This window comes from Oryzias latipes, chromosome 20 (genome assembly GCF_002234675.1).
Source record: "Oryzias latipes chromosome 20, ASM223467v1".
NCBI lineage: Eukaryota > Metazoa > Chordata > Actinopteri > Beloniformes > Adrianichthyidae > Oryzias > Oryzias latipes.
In genome coordinates this window covers 23,893,754-23,918,908 of record NC_019878.2, presented here as the reverse complement: position 1 = coordinate 23,918,908, position 25,155 = coordinate 23,893,754, and the positions used below count along the sequence as shown (strand labels likewise).

The 25,155-nt window shown below is 45.3% G+C and overlaps 1 protein-coding gene across 4 annotated transcripts in view; it reads right to left on the bottom strand.

Moving 5' to 3' along the window:
* drosha (drosha ribonuclease III) overlaps positions 1–25,155 on the bottom strand; it is an 81,227-nt gene that overhangs the window by 30,479 nt on the left and 25,593 nt on the right. For all 4 annotated transcript variants that reach the window (XR_002872361.1, XR_002872362.1, XM_023950263.1 and 1 more), the window contains exons 18-23: positions 23,291–23,429; positions 23,148–23,208; positions 22,827–22,886; positions 20,151–20,250; positions 18,254–18,356; positions 10,056–10,126 (exon numbers count right to left, since the gene is read on the bottom strand). Coding sequence is in view for 2 of the 4 variants with exons in the window: in XM_023950263.1 (XP_023806031.1) it covers positions 10,056–10,126; positions 18,254–18,356; positions 20,151–20,250; positions 22,827–22,886; positions 23,148–23,208; positions 23,291–23,429 (534 nt within the window). In the remaining 2 variants the exon portion in view is untranslated. The remainder of the gene's footprint in view (positions 1–10,055; positions 10,127–18,253; positions 18,357–20,150; positions 20,251–22,826; positions 22,887–23,147; positions 23,209–23,290; positions 23,430–25,155) is intronic.

Below are 25,155 nucleotides of genomic sequence, written 5' to 3'. Positions count from 1 at the left end.
ATTAGCCAAACAGTTAAAAAACAGGATTGTTTCAAAACTATTAATATAAACGCCACTTTAATAGCCTGGTGGGAATTTCTCAAAATATCAAAATCATCAATTCAACCGTGCAAAATGACACCCATCTGGAACAACCCAGACATCCTCATAAACAAAAAAATTATCCACTTCCCAGCTTGGCAAGCAGGGGGCATAAAACAACTAGAGCACGTAATTATTGATAGAAGATTCATAACTCCCCAGGAACTTCAAGACAAACATGGAATAAATAACTTCTTGGAATATCAGCAACTTAAATCAAGTATTACTAAAAAATTTAAATACAGAGACAACGATTTAAAGCTACCAGATGTAGTTACCACTCTGATCAATTTCTCAATGAATAAAACTCTCTCCAAAATATACAAACTTTTATGTAATTTAGATAATAACATTTCACTTCCGACAACAAAATGGGATGCGGATTTGAGCATCAGCACAGATGAAAGCTTTTGGTCAGAACTTTGTCTAAACACCTTTAAACTGACAAAAAGTCCAAATCTGCAGCTAATCCATTTTAAAACCCTTCACAGAATTTACTACACTGGACAGAGGATGTTCAAGATGGGTCTCAGCAACTCAGACATTTGTCAGCACTGTGACAGTAATCTACCCGACAATTACATGCATGCCTGCCATGCCATGCATGGTTCTGCACGCCTGTCCAGGCTCTCTGGCAGCAGGTATGTGCCGATTTATCAGTCTGGCTTAAGGTTTCAATCACAGCTTCACCGTCACTTTGTGTGCTTGGTGACATGAGTGCCATCGATGTAGAAGGAGGATTAGGCTCTATCATTTTCATAACTCTTTGCATTGCTAAAAAAACTATTTTAATAAATTGGAAAAGCAAGAAAAATATAAATATAAGTCAACACAGAAATCTGCTGCTTGATCAGATCAGCTTGGAAAAAATGTCAGCCCAAGGTTCAAGTAACTTTGAAAGAATTCGGTCTCTCTGGTCTCCCATAGCTGACTCCATGACTTAGGGGATGGGGGGGCCTGGTCGTCGCTGCTCCTTGCCCTTCTGCCGTGGGCCGGGGTGGGGGCCGGGGCCTCCGGTGCCTGGCGGGGGATGGTGGGGGCTCCGTTGGTCGGGGGGTCGGGTCCGGCGCCGGGGTGGGGCGGGCTGGGGCGCTGCGTGGTCCTCTGGGCTTGGGTGTGGGGGTGCGTGGTGGGGGGGTGGGGTGGTGTTCCAGCTTGGCTTGGGGGGGTGGTCCCTTTGCCTGTGCTGGGGGGGGTTGGCGGGGGGCGCTGCTCGGGGGGGGGGCCCAGCGGCACTGGATGGGCTTCCCATCTACGCCTGGGGCTGGGATCAGCCCTTCCCTGGCTCTGGGGCGGGACGGGACAACCCTCTTGGGGCCCCCGGGCGCTCTGGGTGTCATCCGCTTCGGCTGCGGGGTCTGGGGTGGGGTGGGGTGGGGGGTCTTGTCGGCCCTGTCCTGTGGGGGGGCATTCTGGGGGAGGGGGGGGCCGCTATTGGTACGGGGCAGGGGGGGTTGACGGGTCGGGGTCTCCGCTGAGGCCATCGGCGGTTTCCCCGGCCGGTTGGCTGCCTCGGTCCCGTCGAGGCCTGACCAGAGCTCTTCTAGGGCCGGCGTTTGGGGGTGGGGGCCTGGGCTTGCTCCGGGGGGGCCGGCGCTTTCTGGCTCCTCTCCCTCTGTGTGGGGTGGGTGGTGCTGGGCCTGGGGTGTCGGCGCCTCCGGGGGTGGGGCCCCTGGGCTGGGTGGGCCTGGCCCCCTTGCTGGGGGGGGGGCGGGGGACAGCTGTTTGACCACCGGGGGACAGTCTACCAGCTGTCCCCAACTTACCCCCTTCCTCATATAACCTCATAATAGGGTGAGGGGGTGGGGGGCTTAGCCTGCGATGAGCCTTGGGGGGGGGGGGGTTTACTAGGCAGTGGCCCCCCCTCCTATGGTTGCCGTATGGAGTGGGCCCCCCCTCTTTCGGTTTTATTTGCACCTTAGACATGTAGGGCCCTTGGTAGGGGGGGTGCTTGGACATCACTGCCAGCAAGCAGCAGATGTCCTCCTGGCACCCTACCCGCCAATTTTAACCGCACCTTAGACATTTAGGGCCCCTTGGTGGGGAGGGTGAGGGGACATCACTGTGAGTAATCAGGAGATGTCCCCTTAGTGCCCTACCCGCCAATTTTAACTGCACCCCCCTTAGTACACACACCCCTCCCCCCTCAATATATACATCCCAACATAAACACACACACATGCACACACACACCCTCTTAAACACACATATACGCACACACATTTTGCAAGGAAGGTGGGACCTAGGACCATCTGTCCCCTGCCTCTTCCCTGGTGGGGGGTACGGGCCCCTTTGCAGCGGCGGCCGTGTCCCCGGGGTGCCGGCTTCCTGGGCCCGGCGGTGCTCTCTCCGCGCGGTGGGGGGGTTCACATTACATCTGAGCCGGGGGTGTTGGTGTCCCTGGGGGGTGGGTTCTGGTCCTTGCTCCTGAGCGCTGGGCCCCGCCAAACTTCCAACTGTGGCCGAGCCTGGTCGGGCCATATTTACAACACCCCTTGTGGGCCCTCTTTTTTCCCCGGGGTTCCCCCCTCCTGGGCGGGGGCGGCGGGCCCCTGCCTTGCTCCTCCCTGGACCAACCGTGGGCCGGGCGGATGGCCGCCTGGAGTGCGGGGCGGGTCTCCCTTGGGGGGTCCTGGCTCGTACCTGGGGTTGGGGCGGGGGGATGCCCGGAACTCCTGGGTGGTGGTGGGGTGCTCATCTGGGGCTGTGGGCGTCCCTCTCCGGTGGGGCCCTGCGTTGGGCTCTCCCGGCGCGGCGGGGGGGCTGTTCTCCTGGTTGGGCTGGGGCGGCCCTCTCTTTCCCTCTGTGCCTCCCTGCTCTCTGGCTCTGGGGGGCCTTGCGGCGGTCCTGCTGGCCCTGGCCTGGGTGGCGGGCTTGGTCGCCCGGGCGGCGGTTGTTCCCTGCCGGTTTCCGTGTGGCATGGGGGGGATTCCGGCTGCCGCTGCTGCTGCGGTGGGGGTCTTGGGGTGGGGATGGCTGGGCGCTCTCCTTCCTTCTTTACACATTCCACCATCCATATTAGAAGAACATGAGCACTCACCTGAGCACGGGTGTTGGCTCACCTTTGCACTGGCGGTTTGCGTGACTGAATGACTGAAATGTCTCACACTAGTTGGTGTTAAGGCATAAGTATGCGTGTGAGCACTATCTGTTTTGTGTACATGTCGACAGATGGACATTTTTGCAACTAGCAGGTGTGTTTGACACTTGGGTGTGTGTGTGGACAGGCTCCGCCCTTTTTGTACTGCATTTGAGCCTTACCATGGTGATTAACAACCAGTAAACTTGTTGCTCTATGCTGCTTCATGGTCTTACCCCCCTTCCCCTCCTACTATCACCCTCCTTCCCCCCCTCTTTCTAACGTCCCTCTCTCTTCTTCCCCTCTTTCCTTTTCCGTCCGGTCCAACACCAAAGATCTTCAAACATGTTTGAAATTAATAAAGTTTGGCCTCAATTACAAAAGGGGTTTATTCAGACATACCTTTGGTTTGTCTGAATAAGAGGCCCTCAGCTCTCATCTGTTTGCCCAGCTGTTGGACAGGACAAGGTAAAAAAAAAAAAAAAGGAAAACTGGTTTAAAGCGATCAAACTTTTTATTTAGCGTCAAACAACAGCAGTCTGTTCTAATGACTATTCGGAATATAAAACGCAATACATGGAACTTCATGTAAAAATGCTTAATATAAATTATTGACATAATAACTATTAGCTATAACGTTCTATATCAGAATACGGCTGGAAAGTCATTGTTTTCATCAAGAAGGAGCTTTTCTTCTCATCACTGTTAGAGAGGATTTACAATCCAACATGTAGATTCCAGTGGAGGTTTTTCCTAAACCCCATAGAAAACTCTTGTTCATAAAATGTATTAAACATGCATTTTATAATGGTGGCCTGCAGCAGCAGTCACTGACTGCAAGGAACATTTGACCTCCGCACACGCGCCAAAACTCACCAAAATGTGCGACCAACCTAAGACCCTGAGAAAATTAACTCTGAGCATAGTGAACGACAGGACACTATTATATGGAGTCCTATAATATTCATAATTAAATAACTAAATATGATCTTGTGCAATCAACCAATAAATCTCTAATAAATATATAAAAAGATCATGAAATTGTGAAAAACCTGCACAGATTTTAAATGAGCCATTTTATTATTAAATATATTTCATTTTGCTTTAAAAACCTGTTCATTATTTTAAAACAGCATTTTAAAATATTAATTTTGAATCATGTTGAATATTATTATAATTCTTTTTTTTTTTCGAGAAACTCGCATTTCAAAATCAATATTTAAATATCTTAAGTAGCTTTGTTTTTATGTCACATTGCTGTTTTTCAGAATGACTTATTTATTTCCTAATAAGCTTTTTCAGCAAAGTCTGTCTGTCAATCAGTGAAAGAGGGTGGGATCTGAACACACATTGGCTAAACCCCTCGAAATCCACTCCTATTCTTAGATCCCCGCGCTGCTTTTTTGAATAAAAAATAAAAAAACTCACGCAGTTCTCTTAAAGCTCTACTCTACTCTGCAGCAAACAAAGCTCTGCTGTCTGTGCTCACAGATCTAGATCTGAGTAAAGGAGTGGCCAATCACAAAAGTGTCTCCGCCTTGTCTGGTTTGATTGACAGACAGACTCATTCTGCTGAAAAAGCTCATTATGAAATAAATGAGTCGTTCTGAAAAAAGCCATAGAATAATAATAATGAACATTATTCAAAATGAATATTTTTAAATGCTGGTTTAAGATAATGAACAGGTTTTTAAAGAAAAATGAAATATATTCAATAATAAAATGGCTAATTTAAAATCTTTGTACTTTTTTTATATATTTGAGAGATTTATTGGTTGATTGCAGACGGTCATTTTTATGTATTTAATTATGAACATTATAGGACTGTGGTCATGGGAAACAAAAAACCGTCGCAAAAAAATTGTGCTGACTCAACTTAAAAAAAAACAACAGACTTTTTCGTTTAAGCTGGAATTTGACCCTCACCACATGCTTGAAACCTTACCAAAATGTAAACACATCTAGTACTTGGACAGGGGTCTGCAACCTTTACCGCTCAAAGAGCTATTTGGAAATCTAAACTTCTTGCTCAGAGAATGACTTTTGAACTCTTACTGCAGTTCAGAAACTGACGCAAACAATATAATCCAAATTTTTTATAAGCAAAATGCTCTTCTTTTAAAGATTTTCCAAAAACATTTAAATAAATCAGAATTTTCATTCAACAAAGAGATTGATCACAATAATCACAGAAAATCATAATTAATCACAATTAAAATCGCAGCAGCTGCTGTTTTAAACAGTTTTAGTGAACAGAATAACTAAAACATTTACCTATTTGAACATTTCTCAAAGTTAAACAACACAAAAAACCATCAAATACAAATAACGCCTTTCTCCCCTCCTGGGGAGTGGGAGTGCTTCCAGATTCCAGTTGGCTCATCCCTGCTCCAGTACCTGACCGTTTCCCTCGCCTCTGCTCCTGCTCCTACACCTGGCTGTGGTTCCTGTCTCCGGCTCGACTCGCACCCCCGACTGTCCCCCCAACTCCGTCTGGATGAAGCTCGTCTGCTGGACTTTAAATATGTAGTTGTAGAGCTAGATAAGTTAATTCTCTCTAAGAGTTCTGGTAACCGCGCCTGTCCGTCCTGGGGGAGGATCCCTCCTTCATGTGGGCACCAAAGAGGTTTCTTCGTTTTTTCCGGAATCCGGTTTCTTTAGGAGTTTTTCCTCACAGAGAAGTGGGGTCTAAGGGCAGGGATGTCCAGCTTAGTTTAGTCAGTTTAGTTAAAGTTTAGTATTATCCTATTGAATTCTATGCATTTATGATCCTTTTTGATTGTATGTTTACCTTACAATTACCGGTATGAAGCCCACTGAGACGACTGTTGTGAATTTGGGCTATAGAAATAAAATTGAAATTGAAAAGAAAGGATGCTTTTTTAAAGCAAAAAACCTTTTGAATTCTGCCTGACCACATGATAAATGATAAATTGCACCTCTCTCTAAATTCTGTATGAACTTTGATTCACCGCATTTTTCAAAAACTCAGCTCTGCTCATTTCCTGCAGGCTTCAGTCGTCTCTCAGTCCATGGTCCAACGGACAGAAGGAGAATCTTGGACAAAATGCTTTGTTGAAAAAGTTCAGGGATAAAGACGCTGATGAGCAAAAGAAACACAAACACCTGGACTATCCGCTAAACCTTCGGACAAATAGAAAAACTTTGAACTGTAAGAAGACTGAAACAGCACATTAACAAAAGTCATTAACTCAGCGCCATGGAGACCATCTCAGTTGTCACAGCAACCTTAGTGGAGTTTGTGTGTGTGTTCACGTGTGTGTGAGTGCGTATCTGTGATGTTGTGTCTGTGTGTCTGTGACTATGCAAGGCTATGCACGGCGGTGTACAGGTGTGTCTATTTGCATGCCTGCGTGTTAGTGTAAATGTGTGTGCACGTTTCCGCCTCATAGGGCAGTAGAATGACATCTTCATCTTCCTCTTTAATATCAAGCTGCGGTTGAGTCCAGGACTGCAGTTTCCCTCCTCCTTGCTGATGCTTTAATAAGCTCCACGGTAATGTCATCATCAAATTAGCATCCGTTGTCATCTCTTGTGTGCGATGGAGCTGGATTTCATCTGAGATAAGAAGCCCTGAATGTGACGTGTTTGGAGAAAAACCAGTGTCTGAAAGAACCATTTAGTTTCTGTCATGCCGGGAAAAAAAGGAGACAAACAAAACAACAGTTTCCTCGACGAAGTCTTCAGGGTGGAAATTACCGCATTTCTGTGGACTAAGTCGCTCCGAAGTACAAACCAGAGCAGCCAAAAAAAAAGTATAATAAAGAAGAAAACAATCTTATCTAAATTTTAGGGAAGTATAGGTCACACTTTTGGGAAAAACGTATTTAACAAAATAAAATGTAAATCCTTCAAAACGTAAAAATAACAATAATAGACTGCATATCTGCAGGCTTCACTACCGTAACATATTTATTTATCAAACAGGAGGAGTCTAGAAGATTAGTGCAACATATGAACCCATATTAAGATAGCCATAGCATAAAAGAACATGCAAACAAGTCAACTAAACTCTTTCTTCTTTCTTTCTTTCTTTCTTTCAAATCACTACATCTGTTGAATTCTTCATCCTGTGTGTCACTTCTGAACAACTTCGCCGAACCTGGAGTCAGACTGGACGGCAGTTCTTGCTCTCGGTAGCAAATGCTGATCCACAAACCTACAGCACCCTCCAGCAGTTTTTGCCATTTATTTAAAAATAAAAATCACATATAAGTCGCACCTGAGTATAAGATTGTGTCCGAATTCCTTCCCTACTTACTTCATAGTGCACTATATAGGGCGTTCTACATTTTGTAGTTCTGTCTGAATCTATGATTCCAAAATCCAGTGAACTAGAAATTTCCCAGAAATCTCTGCGAAAAACCAGTGTGCATCGATGCTCACTAGATCTGCGAATATAGACCACAATGCACTGCATCGGAAAACCGTTTGCCAAAAAAATGCATTTAAATGTATTTTTTTAATTAACCATCAATGATTTTATCTTCAGAAGACAGTGGGCTCATAAATAATCGTCACAAAACTTTGTGAAATCGATGACGTCATATCTCCAGTTTAAAAAAAAGAACAGCGTAGTGAGCGTGGTGTCCGAAATTGCTTCAAAAATTCAGGCCACTACATAGTTTTTAGTAGTTAGGGGTTAGGCTGGGAATTCAGACACAGCCTAAGTTGTGCAAAACACGCAATGTAGCCTTTAAAACTTATGGTACATGCATACTCTGAAGAACAGAGGGCGGAGCTTCTGGTTTCAGATACGAATATAAGCACTAAAGTTTTAGTTGGTGTGAGGCCTCAGTCCTGATCTGTCACGTCAGGATTATGTCCCCCCAAACCCCCACTTTAGCATCTTATCAGTTCAAGAACCAGCTTGTCTGAGCGTGGAACCCCTAGTTAAGGAGAACAGAAGTGGTTTTGGAGCTCGCCTATTCTGATCAGGCCTGCCAAACCCCCCCGCCTTATCTCACGACTGCTGTTTGGCTCTCTGGGCTTTGTCCATCTGCCTCCTCTCAGCTTTGAAACAGCCATCAGGAGGATTCAGCAGGGGGTGAGAAGCCACAATATTCCAATCCTCCATCTGAAAGGAGAACTTCTAAGCTGAAGCTGAAAGTTTTTGCTTTCAGATTTTTACAGAAAAAAAGCAACTTCTCTCATCACCATTAGTTCAGAATTTGAAAAGTTCTGCAAAGGGTTCTGAAATTCAGATTTTTGTACTCAAAACATAAACTGGTGATAAATAAACACTTTGGTCAAAAACACACAGCTGAACAGACAACCATGTATCAGGAATAGCATGACTCACCTGCAGATATTAGCACAAATCTACAGATTGAAAGTGGGATTCTGGGAAAAAAACTCAAATTTTATAGAAAAAAAGAAGTTGTATAGAAATGTATTTCTAGTGGCTGAGTAGCTCGGTTGGTAAGGTGAGATATTACCACATCAATGGCGAGCAATTAACATCACCCGGTGAGGGCGAGACCCTTAACGCTACTGCCTACCAGCATGAATGTGCGTGAATGATCCCGGTGATGGTCAGAGGGACCGTAGGCTGAAAGCCTGAAACACCATCAAAGTCTAGAAAGGAACAAAACTCTGAAGTAAATGTGAATCTACTCATTCTTCTATTCCAATACCCATATTAGTTTATTAAATTGATTAATTCTAACCAGTTTATGGCTTAAGTGCCAGATGACGACCAAAGCACTAGAATGAACGGAGCGAAAGTCATTACTGTCGTCATTATCGACTTTAATCCAAACATTCCAGATTATTATAATCCACTTCAGTCCAGTTAAACCAGACTGTCAAAACTGTGTTTCCACTTCATCTTATAACAGTGATTAACAAAGCATTTCAGTGCATTTCTATTGTTTTTCTAGGAAAAAAGCTGCTAAATGGATTTTTGTGCCCAGAAGAATAAAACTCAAATAGAAAACAACAACAGAATCTTGGATGTTTAAAAAAACTCTTGGTGTTCAAATGTGTTTAAATGAGCAGATTTTCACTTCTACATGATGATCTGAGGACGAGGAGCCATTGTCCATCTGGACGAAGCACCTTCCTCTGAGCTTCTGTCCCTCAGTCTCAAATCAACATCTTGAGCTGCAACTGCCATGAAGCCGTCTGTCTTGAGCATGTTTCTCTGTCTTTCTCTACGTAGTGATGCTCTTTCTAAAGTCGTCAGTCTTTAGTGCAGAGGTAGCCGTGCCTGCTTTGGTCAGACACTGTTAAGCTACCATCTAAAAAAGCTGTAGGTTTATGGAGGTTTTTGTCCTCCACATCGGTTTGACATCCACTTCCATGGTGAATAATGATAAAAATATTTCAGCCTCCGTACTTAGAAAGACCTTCAGATCACAATAACTCTACATCCTTCCTCACTGGTTTCTACGGGAGGAGGATAACAGTAAAACGGGAGGAAGGTCGTAGAGCTTTTCACGCCAAACACAAGAGAAAACTTGAGCGGGCAGCGGCAGAGCAAGGCTGAAGGTATGAGGCGGTACGCAGACAATACACCTCTGACAAAAGCTAAGGTATGCAACACTGTTATTATCTGGATTATAAATCTGCTGAACAATATCTGACTTTAACCACAGAAGTTGTGAGAAGGTCAAGGCAAAAAAAAACTGGACAGCAGAGGAGCAGAGCCGTCAGACTCTCACCTGGTTCCTAACGTTTGGGGCAGAGTTAGATAAAAACCGTGACTCGCTTATCGATTAGTCATGCCTGCTGATCACACCCAAACAATAGCGGGTGTCCCACTCACAGCCGCTGAAAAGCCGTGTTCAGGTTCTTCCCTGAGTGTGCCAGCACGCATCCACGTCACGGTTCACTTCCTCCCACAGTATCAGAGCGAGGGTCATCCACTCACCTCACTGTTGAAGAGCAGTCTACCAAAGAGCAGTCGCGCCTCGTCCAAACCTCCTTCCAAATACACAGCGCCTGGAAAAGAGGAGAGACCATTCAAAGCAAGACCATCAAAGGGGGTTCCCAGTCCACCAACGTATCGCAGATCCGTTCATGTAACGCCTGAAAGGAACTGAACTCAGAAATGAGTCCCAATGGCTTTATTTAAAGGGCCAAAGATCCTGCTTTTCTCAAGCCTTTTGGAGTAACTATATTCATGTATGTCATGATATAGTACCTTTGGCACACTAAAGAATCATCTTTTAAGAAATATGTGTTATTTTAGTAGCTCTCTGGAGCTCCGCCCATTTCATGACATCATCTTAGAGTCGGCCTCAGCAGCGTGTCTGCGTCTCACCCATGAAAACAAACCACATCAAACCTTTTGCAAAGATGGATGTGCGTGCCGTGAATATAAAATGAAGGCATTTTTTTCGCTAACCGCTAGCTGCACAGAGAAAGTGGGTGTGTGAGTTAGCCTGGGGGCGGAGCTGGCAGTAAAGTCACTTCCTGAAAGGTATTGTGACGTCACAAAGTGAGAACCCGCTTGTTTTTGTGGATTGGGAGGGGCTGGTGCTCAGAGAGCAGGTTTTTAGAGGAATACTTAGAATCAATGGATTAAAATAGCGTTTTGGGGTTGTTTTTACTGAGAAATGAACATTAAAATACACTTCAAATCTCAAAAAGCGGATTTTGTATGATATAATCCCTTTAACTTCTTAATGCTTATTGATGCAAATATGTACCAAATCACTTCTGCTCCAAATTTACCTAAATTTAGCATCGACTTGAAAGCCAAAACATAAATGAGATTTTTCTTGTCTTGAAATAAATTGAGGGGCCGCGGGTAAGAGCGCGTGGTTATCACTTTCAAACGCTTAGATTCTTATGTAGACCATCCAAATGAATGAGCAATAGAACCTCAAGCTAAAACTACAAAACCTTCAGACTCTGAGAATGGATTTAGGTCTGGACTGAAGGATAAGCCCATCCTGCATGGAGGTCTTAAAGTCCTATGCTACGTTCACATCCAACACAATTCACATGTCAAATTTGCGTTGACTACCTCAGCGAAATTCGCTGCTCCATGCTTGTCCAAAAATGCGTTTGTGACGCCCTCGACCCTACTGGGGGGAGCTCCAACCAAAGGTTTTTAGCCTGATCACTACATGGAGGAATGTTTGTGTAGAACACATTTACAATGCATGGAAAACCTGGATAATGCTGAGAGATCAGGTTGATTTATTGTGAAAAGCAAGTCTCCATGTCTGGGTTCATGACATCATTCAGAGACTCTCGGTGTGGTGAGCTTCAGCATCTACTGCGTCTGAATGACGGCGCTTTCAGCGGTACCTCCGTCTCTCTGCTGTCACGCATTAGTCCGAGGAGGGAAAAAATTCAATAAAAAATAATATTAGAATATAAGTGTATTATTGTCTTGATGAAAATAATAAGTTCAGGAAGAGATTCGTACAGATTTGACTCTTTTTCACCCACAGACAGCCCGTATTCACCTGTAAGGGCTGTTTATGGCTGCAAGCTCATTGCTGGATGACGACACAATGCCTCAGTGCTCAACACGGTCTATCATCACAGCTCCGTGCACACCCACAAACACACTCACACATGTGCACTGGCGAATACAGAAAAACAGAAGACGTTTGAAATGGTGGTGTAAAAAAGTAAAGAGATCCTCCACCGAGGACAGAAGAAGTACTTCCAGATTGTGTTGAGCAGGGGAGCGATGTGCAAACGCTTTCTTCTCCACAGTTTCAAATTGTTCCTTTTGCTGTTTCTTTTCCTGCTTTTGCTAAAATCAGGGGAACTATCATGGTGCCTTAAAGCAGCGAACAAATTGTCACCATTGCACTTAGGGTGGCTCATTCAATTTAGAAAGCAATAACCACCTGGCAAATTGGGTACACAATCGCGCCCTGGTTTTTATTATGAACATAAATGAGGCGGTGGAAATGGGGCGCGGCGCAGTCGCACGTCTAAACGCACACACTGCTTTCATGGACGAGATCAAAAACATACGAGGGATTCATCATCTGAGGAGGAAAACTGCTTTCAGATGGCTAACAGGCCATTTACACACACACACACACACACACACACAAGTGGTTGCCGACATAACCAAAGCCATAATAAATACAAACAAACACCAAACAACTCCCACTCTATCTGCCTTCCCTGACACTCACGTTGAGGAATCTTTGTAATGTTTTATAAGCTTAACAACATAGAGACGTTGCATTAATATGAATGTGAAGAATGCAGTTGGTAAAAAAAAAACAACGTGTTTTCTTTGATCATGGCACAGACGGAGAACAGTCACTAAGACACTATTGATGATAATAAAGAAAGATGGAGATGAACCATCACGGAAAAGCTGCATCTTCTGAGCTCCTGACGGCAGACAAAGGAACTGACAGCAGTGTTCATTAGCTGCTTTACACTGTAGATTAGTTAAAGTCAGGGTTTAGTTCCACTCGTTTAAATGTTTATTTCTTTAAATATGTGATGTGTACAGTCAAACAGCTTGACACTTGGCAGTCCTGTATGATGGTTTCTCAATCCCTTCCTCAAACCTTTGAATCCTCTTCCTTCTGTCATTGATGCAGTCCCAGCGTTTGAGCAGAAGCTTTCCTCATACATGACAAAACAAACTGCAACCGATACGACGGTTTTGTTAAAAATGCAGTTTGCTGTCCTTGAATGGTTCAATAGCGCTTTTCAAAGTATTACAAAAAGAAAAGGAATGCAAAGGAGTTTTTCTAATCCGGTCTGGCAGTAAAAAGGGAGTCTCCTGTTTTAAGCAGGTTTGGGGTTCTGTAATATAATCTTTGGGCAAACCAGGTATTTCGGTGCAGAACCTTTCCAAAAATGGGCACATTAAGAAAAAAAAGTGTATTTGTTTCAATAATTCAATTCAAAAAATATGGAAACTTGGAAAACATGAGTAAAAAATAAGAGCATAAATGTTGATAAGACAGAGAGAGGACAAAAGTGTCTTAAGAACACACTCTGATAATAAAAAAAATAAAGGTTTGGTCACCATGTGACATTCTTCTAAAGATGAAGGACATATATTAAGAAAATTACGCTCAAAACCACATTTCGGAGTATTTCGTCAAATCGCTGAGAATCAGGAGATACGACGGAGTATTAGGGCCACCAAAAAAAAAAAAAAAGCCACCAAAAAAAAAAAGTAAATTTACGAGATAAAAACTCGTAAATTTACGAAATTAAGTGGAAGTGAACATACAGAGCAGCAGGTGAACGCCACCCAGCAGCAGAGCAGACCGACTAAACTTTGTTGAACAGGTGAGCTGAAGGAGCTTGAACGTTCCAAATATCTGGAAGCTCATTTGTTTGATTTACAATTTATTCAAGTTTTATTTATTGATGGTTGGTTTGCAGGATCCCTGCAGCCCGATGAAGCCATCGGTGTCCCGGCTGCAGCTTTCCACTTCAATCCTTTCTTCCTCCACCAAAACAAGATCTCTACGTTTGTGTGACGCTTCCGTCTGAGGAGGAGGATCACTTTTTTGGCATTTTCAACGTTCTAATGCTAATATAATAGACTATTTTCATTCATCTTTGTTGTTTGATGATATAACGGGACGTTTACTTCCGCATTGGTGTTCGGATCTGATGACAGGTTCATGACGTAAGGTGACAGATGAACTTCAGGGTTTGTGAATGAAAAGGAGAATAAAAGCTGCAACGATCATCTGCACCCAAACGTGTCTCTGAGCTCCTTATTTTACATATGAAACTCCGCTTTACTGACACTGAACCCCGGAAAGACGGCTACACTGACAATAATCTGATTTTGAGTCGCCAAAGGTTCAGAATCTCTTTGTTTTAAACCTATAATAAACCTGGAAATAAAGCTTCACAAAAGGCTCCACATCTTTCATCTTCAAGCGATGCTCTGATGAACGGACAACTTCGGTGTTTTCTCCGTGTTAATCTACGACTTTTTTCTCGTAAAAATGTCGTAATCTTACTTCTTTTTTTTTTTTGGTGGCCCTAATACTCCGTCGTAAGGAGAAGACGAAAAATGCTATTTAAAAAAAAAACTTCGTATTAGTAGGCGGGGCCAAAGTCTTCCTGTTCCGCCCCATTTTGATGCATCCAAAGTTAGTCGACTTGAACCAGAAGGTTCTTGTGTTGCTGAAGGCCGACGCAGCTTTGCGTCATCACTAAAGGTGGAACTGAACAACACAGGGAGCAATTACGATGCAGATTCTGACAGTTCACCAAACGCTTGAAGTTTTCTTGTTAAACTTCTTCAAGAGAAACGAGACTGCAGAGCTGTGCAGGAGAAACCAGGAGAGGCTCCAGGGATTGAAAATGGATTTAAAAATCTAAAAGCAACACCTTTGGAGTCAATCAAAGAGGCCTGTGGTGGAAGAAACCATGAAGAAGACTAGCAAGAACAGTTCTGACAAGTAAGGGAAAAGAAAGTGCAGCCCAAAGCGATGCAATCAAACGTAAACCAGCCGCTACCATTAAATGGAGATGCGAGCTCCTCCATCAGCCCGTAAAGAGACATCAAACACTCAGCAATCCCAAACTCATCTCGCAGTCCCATCATGCCTCGCCTAAACATCTCTGTGGTACATTCAAACCCCCCCCCATAGTCAACTATGCCCGGTAAGTTAGAGCCGAACAACTTTAGAGGAGATGAACGGATGATCTGTGAACCAAATCCCTTCAATTCAGATTCATCCCACCAATTTGGAAATGCTGCAAGATTTAGACAGAACTTAAACTGGACTTGATCTTTCCCACAGAATACAGTCTCCCCGGCGTAAGTATGATGGGGGGGGGGGGGGGGGGGGGGGGGCAGGTTGGACAGGTTGACGGTCCAGGAAAGGCTGGCCCTGAATAAACTCCCGTTCACGCCAGCATGGATGTGTTGGAGGATAGAATTCTACTGTCTGCTTTCAGTGACCAATAAAAAGCCAGAGTCGAGGGCAATATGAAACAGCAGCGCCTGACAGTCACATTAATAACCAAGAATGAATTATTCACAAACGCTCAGGCTCTAATCCATCAAATAATATATTAAGCCGCTCCCTCTCGGCTCGGCGGGGGCCGTGGCGGCAGACGGACACAGAAAACCAACACATCAGAGGCGAAGAAGTAAACAAAACTCAGACGTGGAGTTAGAAGTTTCCCACGGCGGTCTGGGAGCTGTGGAACAGCAAACACCTCCCTGCTGATGCTGGAAGCAGGAGGTGAGATGGAATGAAGGGATGGAAACCAGCAAGCTGCTGTTTTCAAAGAAAGCAGGAGAGTGGATGAACAAGTGCCCAACGAGTTTGATTCCTCTGTGTTTAAGTGGACGGAGCCTGGAGGAGCGTCAGGCTCCGAACGTCTGCCGGCAGAGCAGAACCTGGTCAGCAGAATGACGAGCATCGCCTTTTCCTTCAACAGGATGAAGGACCAGAGAGGGCAGCCGTTTCTATGGATGCACAGTCGGAGGGGTAAAGGGCCCAAGAGAGTGAAAGTACAGAAGAATAGGGGGGGAAAGCAGGAGGGGTGTGCGTGGAGGGGGGGGGGGGGGGGGGGGCATACAGGCCAAAAGAGCCCAAATGAGAATGCCCCACTCCAGCACAAGTTAATGACAGGGGATCAGAAAAGCAACATTTCCATTCAGCACTTTGAATTATTCAGGGCAGCCATTTGCATTGCAGATCCTTTTGCTTCCATCCCTCCTTCTCCTGGTCCTCCGTCTCCGGCAGGAGGACGGCCCTGCCTCAGGGTTAGCGGAAGGGGGCTCTGCCCATGCAAAGCAGGAGATTAGCCGCCATTTCCAACGCAGGCGGGGTCAACGGTCAGCGCGGCAGAGAAACAAATAAAAGCAAGGTCAGAAAACACGGATTGTAAGCAGTTACAGCTGTCTCCCAGGAAATGCTATGAGCGTGTCATTTTCCATCACGCCTTTCTAAAGCGGCATCATCTGAATTCTACCCTTGTGGTAAAAAAGGAGCGTGAACAGAACACATAACAGACACACAAAACAGAGACACTAGCTTCAAAAACAACAAGAAGGCGGCGACACATTTGCAGGAGCGTGCCTGTTGGCGCGGCACCTGCTGCTTTTCTGCAAAGTTGCCCGACAAACGCGCAGATCCGAGCGGCACGGCGAGAGTCAGAAATGAGAGAGTGGCAGCACGACTCGTTGCAAGTGTGGCATGGCTCTCACCCCTAAAACGTTAGGGGGAGGGCTGCATAGTGATGGGGGGCATCTCAGAGGGTGAGACAAGCCTCGTTTCTTCATCACTTTGGTGCAGCTGAAAGCTCAGGGAAGAAAAGTGAAAAACAGAACAGCTGATGGATTCATCTACTGACAATAGACCAATATGAGGCTGCAGCCCAGCAGGGCTGGTCAGCTTCATGCTGCTGAACGTGTAGGGAAGTCGGCCATGGAGGGTTTGACGTTCCCAAACAACTGGATTAAAGATGCAGGTGAGACCAGGAGAGCAGCAGGAGAAAGAATTTGACCCGGAACTGACCTGGAAGCCAGATGAGGAGAAAGGTGTGTGTTACTGCACAAATGTGTGTGTGCATGCATCTGTGTGAGTGTGTTCCTGCACAAATGTGTGTTTGTTACTGCACAAATGTGTGTGTCTGTATGCATCTGTGTGTTTGTGTTCCTGCACAACTGTGTGTGTGTGTGTGTGTGTTACTGCACAAACGTGTGTGTGCATGCATCTGTGTGTGTGTGTGTGTTACTGCACAAATGTGTGTGTGCATGCATCTGTGTGAGTGTGTTCCTGCACAAATGTGTGTTTGTTACTGCACAAATGTGTGTGTGCATGCATCTGTGTGTGTGTGTTACTGCACAAATGTGTGTTTGTTACTGCACAAATGTGTGTGTCTGTATGCATCTGTGTGTTTGTGTTACTGCACAACTGTGTGTGTGTGTGTGTTCCTGCAGAACTGTGTGTGTGTGTTCCTGCACAAATGTGTCTGTCTGCATGAATCTGTGTGAGCGTGTTCCTGCACAACTGTGTGTGTGTTACTGCACAAACGTGTGTGTGCATGCATCTGTGTGTGTGTGTGTTACTGCAAAAATGTGTGTGTGTGTTACTGCAAAAATGTGTGCGTGCGTTACTGCACAAATGTGTGGGTGCATGCATCTGTGTGAGTGTGTTACTGCACAAATGTGTGTGTGCATGCATCTGTGTGAGTGTGTTAATGCACAACTGTGTGTGTGTGTGTGTGTGTGTGTGTGTGTTACTGCACAAACGTGTGTGTGTGTGTGTGTTACTGCACAAATGTGTGTGTGTGTGTTACTGCACAACTGTGTGTGTCTGCATGCATCTGTGGGCAGAGCAACCATTGTGCTGAAGTTGAAAGAGCGTCTCCTGACATCAGTAAAGTTGTGTAACTTTCTCACTTCCACTATGAGATCCAGCAGACATTCACAGCTGAACAACAAGCATAAACGCACAAAGGCTCCAAGACAACAATGCAGGTGAGTAAAACGACAATGCAGAAAGAATTCATCATCTCTGTATGACAGAAACAAGAAAACACTTTATGACGCTACAAACGAACACAAAAAGAGTAAACACAGATAGGAGACAAAGCAGCACAATGCTGAATGTAAAAACCAAAGAAAGCCACTGGAGACGCAGGAGAAGCAACAGAGCAACCAGTTCCAATGGGGGGGGGCACGCTTGTTTGGCATGCGAGCCCCAAAGGATGGACGCGTGAAATTATTTTTAGTCTAGAATAAAACGTTTATGTCCTAATAATTCAAAAACTACACAGTAAGAGTACACACATCTTACTGAAGAGATAGCGTTTGTTTTTTTGTATTTATTTTTGTTTTTTTATCTTTTCTGGCCCGTGATCGACCCACATGTCCTTTGCAATCGACCAGTTGATCCCGACTGATGTAATGAATGTTCAACTAACAATTCTAGAAAAAGAATCCCAAATTATTCTCCTGAATAGGACTGTTGAAAGATTTTTCAACAAATGCTGACCTCATAGCTAAAACTGTTATTTTTGCTCCACAAAAAAAGAAAATAGTGAGCTCTCTCCACAACAAAACATCTGTGCATTTACCTCAAACTACGTCTTCATCTCTATTCATTGCAGAGAAAATGTCTCTTAAATGTGCTACTGCCTCACCAATGAGAGCTTCAAAGCAGTTGGCCATTGCATGTCGCAGGTCCGATTCCCGGCACAGGTCCGGCCCATGAGCGTACAGCATGAAGCGATCCAGCTCCAGTTTCTGAAAAAGACACACATTCAGTTTCTGATGTTGTTACCAGAACATTTGTACATCTGTGCTAAACGACCCGAACTAAAAAGACCTGAAAAAGCTGCAGAGACTAAAGCGGCGCCGCCAAGGTTCTGCTTTAGGGTCCAGAAACCGGAACTCATGTGTCGCCCAGCTGAGCCGGACTGAACCCCGGAAGAAACATGCAGGTGTGTGTGTGTGTGTGCACGCACAAACTCACTGCTCACACAAACACACACAAACAAGCCAAGTTTCTAGAACGTCCTGCCATCAGGGCTGTTCCACTAGATTGGGGGGGTGAAACCCGGGTCCAAGAGGACCGGATCCTGCTGGGTGTCAAATACCCCTGCCCTACCTGAGCAGGGGTGCTTCCCCGATGAGCAGCCGTTCTTTTCCAGAGCAGTAACTCCTCTAGAGTTGGCTGTCGTGCACAGATACAAATAATACGACACTTTAATGTCACTCAAGGTCGCCCCACGGGAGGATTTGAACAATTAATTACAATTTCAATAAAAGTTCATTTTCACGTTAAGCGTTGAAGGCCACACAAAAGTGAATATTATTAATTTGATATTTAATAAAGTACAGACCGTCTTATGGAGATAATTTAAAGTGTTTTACAGAGCGGCAGAAAAAAAAGACTTTAAACATTAAATGAACCATAAAAAGGCAGAAAATAGCAACAGCTGACAGGCAGAGGTCACTGCTGAACTGAAGGAACTTTGTTAACTACAGTTAAGTGTGCGTTCTCTTTAGGCCTGCTGATCAGCCATAGTAGCAGTAGTAGAAAACGAATGCATGCACCCCACCCCCCACTGTCACCGATGTTCAAACCTGGACTTTCAGTTCCGACACGTAAATGAACGTAGTTCCACACATGCATCAGTGCTCCTCAGAATCCCTCTTTTCCACCTCCTTAATGAGGAGGTAATATTTTTAATCAACAATAAATGCAGTTAATCCAGTAAAAAAAAAACAACCAGGCCTGTAAAGCTGTGAGTGACACAAGCTGGATGGTAATAGTGTCTCACAAAAGGTTAAATAGAAATGAGCAGAGCTTTTTGTGCAAATGACGATAAGAGAAATATTAGAAATAATCCATATGCTGAGTCAAAATGAGTCTATGTCGTCTTAGTGGCACAGAACTACTGCTTTTAATTATTCCCGATAACTGTTGCTGGTTTGCACCCCAGTGATTAGGGAGACAAATTAAATCACCGTTCACAAATACTCCAGCTCCAACTTAAGCCTGGCAGTGAAGTGGCAGACTGCGCCGTTACTCGCTGAAGATATTCTCTGAAAGATAATTGCGAGTGTTCTTGAGCAGAGGGCTTTAGAGAAGCCCGGTAAACAACTTGGCAGCGGCGAGCGCCGTATCAGACTCACTTTACTGCGAGCGGTAAATTGAAACAAGCCAAAGTGCTGCACGGCACCGGCACGGATTCAGGCGGCAGCATCTCCGTATTCAGCGGGGAGCAACATGAAAGATGGGAGTTTTTAATTGCTTCCTCCACATCGCGGGACGATTATTGTTCTTTACAAATGTGAGAGTCTGAGCCTGACGAGACAGTGAGAAGGATGGAGAGTGAGCGGAGGACGGGAGGAGAGCAGATAACAAGAACTGGGAGTGTTTGGGAAGACCTCTGGGGGCCTGCGGGGACTCAAACCCCACCAGACTCCAAAACAACAACCTTTTAACTCCAATTACAAAGCTGAGAGGAAAAGAGTGATGACAACCCCGGAGCCCGTCTGAGCGGCGCTGGGGGGGGTCACACAGATGCTTACCTTGGCCAGCATGGCTAAGTGCTGGTTCTGAACGATGGCCGTCCTGTAGGTGGCCAGACCGCCCTCCTCTAAGCTTGGAAACAGATAGTACAGATGGACGCTGCGGACAGAAAGACGGACAGCTCAGTTTGGTTTCCAGTTTGCTGAAGCCTCACTCACATGCACCTGTGTGTGTGTGGGGGGGGGGGGGGGGGGGGGGTTAACCTGTACGGGGCTGGTCGTCTTTGTAACACTGATGATTAAAATGCAATTGAAGAATTTAGGAAATAGGAAACTTCACACACAGAGACTGGACAACTAGATCAAAATACGGTAATTTACTGGAAAGATCCATCTTCTAGCTAATACTACGCAGCACTAGAGAATGCTATTTATTTTATTTATTTAGTGTATTTTTTGGCCTTGTGTTGCCTGGTTTTTTTGGACAAACACATCACTCCCTGCTCCACCTCCTTGTGTACATGTGCGTTCACAGATGCAGCAAATGTATGATCAAGATTTTCCCTCATGTTGACAATCGTATGGCTTGAAAAGTATAAACGCCACTCAGAAGTTCAGCGCAGCTCTGGCTGACAGTCACAAGCAGAACCAGCCAGCATTGGTATCAACCAGACCGTGCGATTGGGAATACGACTTGTTTTTAATTAAAACGTTTCTAGTCATGCTTTATTTATGATTTTTAACCAAAATCCCCAAATCTAAATGTCTCAAAAAGCCATATTTCATATTTAACTGTAGCCTCTGTTTCCTAAATCTCCTCTACATGGGCGTGGCCGTTGGTGCTGAGCTGAGTAGCCCCGCCCTTTATCCCCCCCTTTCTGCAAGCTGGGTCTTGCATGAGTAAAGAGCAGATGACACCGACTGACAGTCTCTATTCTCCAAAGTTTCTCTCAAGCCATGAAGAAACGGTGAAAAGTGACATTTCTGGTGCCAAATCTTAACAGACCTCTCCAAACAAAAGTCCTAACGACGCTCTAATGCTGTGGGTGGATGAGGATCAGGGGGTCGATTATTTGGCAGGTTCAATCCCAGACTAGACCTTCGTTGTGACCAGCAGGGCCCCTCAGTTGTAAGAAGAAGTTGCTAGAAGATGATCAAAGGTGAGGTTTCCCATGAAGATGAATGAGTCACTCCACTCCAGACAGGACAAATGCTCAGAAGTTTGCCTTTAGCTGCCGAAGGTTCAACCCGTCCACTCACAGACCATGATCGGATCTTCTCCTCAGTGCTGAATCTCTCCTCAAACACGACTTTTGACTTTAAAAGTTAGACCATCGTTCGGCTTTTCTCAGAGAGATTGAGCTAATCTGGTTCCAATCTTCTGAATTTATGTTTTCGTTCCATGTTTACATTTGGATGACGTTCTAACCAAGAAGATGAGGAACATAACATTTCATAGCAGACTTCTGCTTGAGCAGCTGAACCTTTGCACCTTTGTAAAGCCTGTTACCGCTGTGTTCAGGTGACAAGAGTCCTGCTCAGCCTGAGGCTGACCCTGTTCGACCCACACGTCTGTTTGGTTCTGGGAGATAAAACTGACCTGAATGCTCGGGCTGCCGTCAAGAGGTTCGGGAACGAGGATAACTGTCAAGACAGCTCTGAATAAATCATTTTAATCAGTCATCCCACACGAGACAGATTCAGCAGCCCTCATAATCCAGTCTCCCTCCGCTGAAACAGACAGAAATGCTTCAGTGGGTTCACAGCTGGGATCGCGGAGGGCCGGTTCCATTTTCATTTGGGTCTGGCGTCTCGGTAACCACAGCGTGTCATTTGATTTCATTGGAAGGAGGCTTTGTCTTTGTGACAGCATTCTGAAGAGGCCCTGTTCTGGAAAGGTCCTGCTTGGTGTAACCGAAGCTCCTGTCAACATGTTCAGCTTCCTGAGGACAGGCCTGCTTTGACCTTTGACCTTTTGCTGTTTGAAAGTCAGGTTTCCCTCACTAGTTTCTAACCCCTACAGGACTTAATAATCCAGATCGACCCAGAGCCCTGGATTACAAAACAATTCAGACACTAGCTAACTACTTTTTTATTTTTATGTCATCCGTAAGTAAAAACTTAATAAATAGGATGATTTTTAAGTTGCTTTTCCTGCACAGGATTGTGACAGGAAGAGCGTCCGTGCGTAAGTGGCTGGTTAAAAAGAGGCATCAGAACCAGGAAGGTTCTTCACACCAATAGAATGAGTAACAGATGTTTAATCATATCTAGAAGTCTATGGGATTTCGGCTTCTTGGAACCACTTCCTGTTTGGAACATCAGGGGGGAGGGGTCACTCGGTTCAGTTCTCGTCAGTCAATGTTTCCTAAAAAAGCAGTTTTGTTGTACTAGAACCTAACAAAATTGTGTGGAATTGTGCTGGGCTGAACTTAGGATCCCTCATAGAAGGAGGTCCTTGCTCAGGTATGAGCAGGACCCCCGCTCAAGCTGGAGTCAATAACACAATCCACACCACTGACAGCAGGTCAAGACAGCTAATTGCGAGTTGTCATGGAGGGTTTCAGGCTGCTGAAGATAGGGTGGGGGTGTCAGCAGCTTGAATGAGGCAAAAAGGCAGAGACGGTGAAACGTGAAGAGCACGTGAAAGGCGCAGAAAAGGAGGGAGCGGCGTGTGCAACGGTCGGCTTCAATTAGCACCGACGTCCGTCAAAAGGTGCTGAAATGCGTTCTCACCTGGTGAGGAACTCCACCACGGCGTCGCCCAGGAACTCCAGCCTTTCGTTGTGATTGATCCTAGCGGGGAGACACTTTTTGAAAAGAGGCAAACCGACAAGAACACACAAACGTGTGGCTGATCACCTAATCTGTGCTTCACTTCAGCGCCCGCTCCATAATAAGCAATGGCTGTGCTCACTGTCAGCTCCCTTTACTTCCCCTGAGCTCTCCCTGCCTCCACAGATACACTTCATTTTCTCATCAGCAGGCCTGCTGGGCGTCATAATCACAAGAACTGCCCCCGTGGTCAAAGATGCTAGCAGCAGATATAGGACCTACCTGGATGGGGAGGGGTCATCCTGCCCAAGGCGAGACATGATGTTAATCAGGGTGTTGATTCCTGAAAGAAACAGGTGGAGAGGTTAGAGACGGACAGACGGGGAGGGGCTGGCAGATGCAGAGGGAGACTGAAGGGGGCGCACCTTTCTTCCTCATGTACATCTGGTGGGCCTTCCTGTCCCCGTATTTGGGCTGGCGAATACCGCAGTTGGACAGAGAGTTGCGGGCGTGATCGGGATTCATGCCGAAGTTGAGGTGGTGACTGGGGTGCGTCATGGCGAGCTGGAAACAGACAGGTCAGCTGGTTCAGGGGCGCAGGAGCCTGGATGTTTCTGAGGCGAGCGTGAGGAACAGTCTAAACCTGCTGTACTTCGTTCTTCTGACAGCTCTGAGACTTGACGCCACCACTGGGACTGTGCAGCAGGCGTCAGCGTTAATGCAGAAGGAAAGAAATACGGTGTCCTTCTACTGTTCACTGATGCTTACAGTGAGCCGCAAATTTGAGCAAAAGAATAAAAGCGAAGTAAAAGCTCCACTGAAGGCCGTGTTTGTCAGTTTAGCCAACGATCCCGCTGCTCTGTAGCCAAATCTGTGAAAGGAGTTGATTCTAAATGCTCCGTCCATCACATCTGCATCACAGATGGCAGAATGCTGGAGAAAGCTCGAGCCCTCTAATCTGTAAATGCAGTAAAGCTACAGCTCCAATACAACAAAAGGGAGGTCAGTGTACCACCACAGCGGAGGATCAGGACGCACAAATGCACGCTAATCTGCACAAAAGACGAATCATTCTTCCTCTTTAAATGTGGGGAAAAGCAGAGGCAGCTTCCAAAACTCATTTTGAGAAATGTTTTCTCCAACCACTGGGATTCCCTCATAGCAGCACAGGAACGTCTGACAAAGTCAAACTCTGTGGAGAGTTTCCTCTGCAGGTACGAGGAGCTGCATGGGGGGAGTCTACATGCAAGAAGTAGAAGTCTAATAAACTGGAGAGGCTAAATAAAGACACGTATTCCTGCTCACACAGAAAAAAAACCTGCTGTAATCCGACCAAGCGAGTGAGATGATAAAGGTTTGTTCCATTTGGTCCAAATAGGAAACGCCTCTGCACAGCCCTGCAGGAAGTGCCTCCTGACCAGATGATAGACTTTCTGATGGCTCTCTACGCCACAGTTTGATTCACTTCCCAATCCCCAGGATGATAATCCTCTGGAAATGTCCTACAGGCCTTTAAAAGTTCCCCTAAACCCACTGCAGCGTCGACGGCAGCTCACTGAAACCTCTGCTGTGGAAGCTGGAGCTGTGCATTTTTCTGCAGTGACACTGCAGCTTCTTTCTAGTTCCGTTATGTCTATGAAATCATTCACACTCTGCACATTTGCATTTATTTTTAACCTTTTCTAATGTGTTCAAAAATATAAAAGTACCTTATTTTCAACAGCCAGTCATTTTTAGTTTTTGAACCGCCTGTGGGCATCCGCTAATTATTATCCAGTGTAACGGTTGGTTCTGCCGCTCTTTATTTACATTATTGGATCAAACAATTGTGGAACATAAAATACATTTTTCACGAGAAATGAGATACCCAAAATGTAAGACTTTTTAATATATATTATACTTTAAAAGACTTTGAGGCTCCTCAGGAAACCGGTGAGAACTAAATCCATAACAGGACAAACTTCCAGAGCTGCAGAGCTTCAGGCCGTCACACGTTTTGGTCTGTTGTGATCTATGTCTGATCTCCGTCATTTCTAAGTGTTTCTTGCGTTCGTCAATCGCCGTCGTGCGCAGATGTCCAGGTCTTTGCGTGAATTTGGTTTTGAGCTGTTCAAAATGAGTTTATGCGTATTTAACGTAGTTTACAAGCAGTTATTACGCAATTGTATGTGATTTTTGTGAGATGCACATGCAAATTTGTGTCTAACGGACGTTTCATGATTGAATCATTGACGTATAACTTTTATATACGCGCACATATGTTGAAATTACTATTCCAAGTAGATTCACC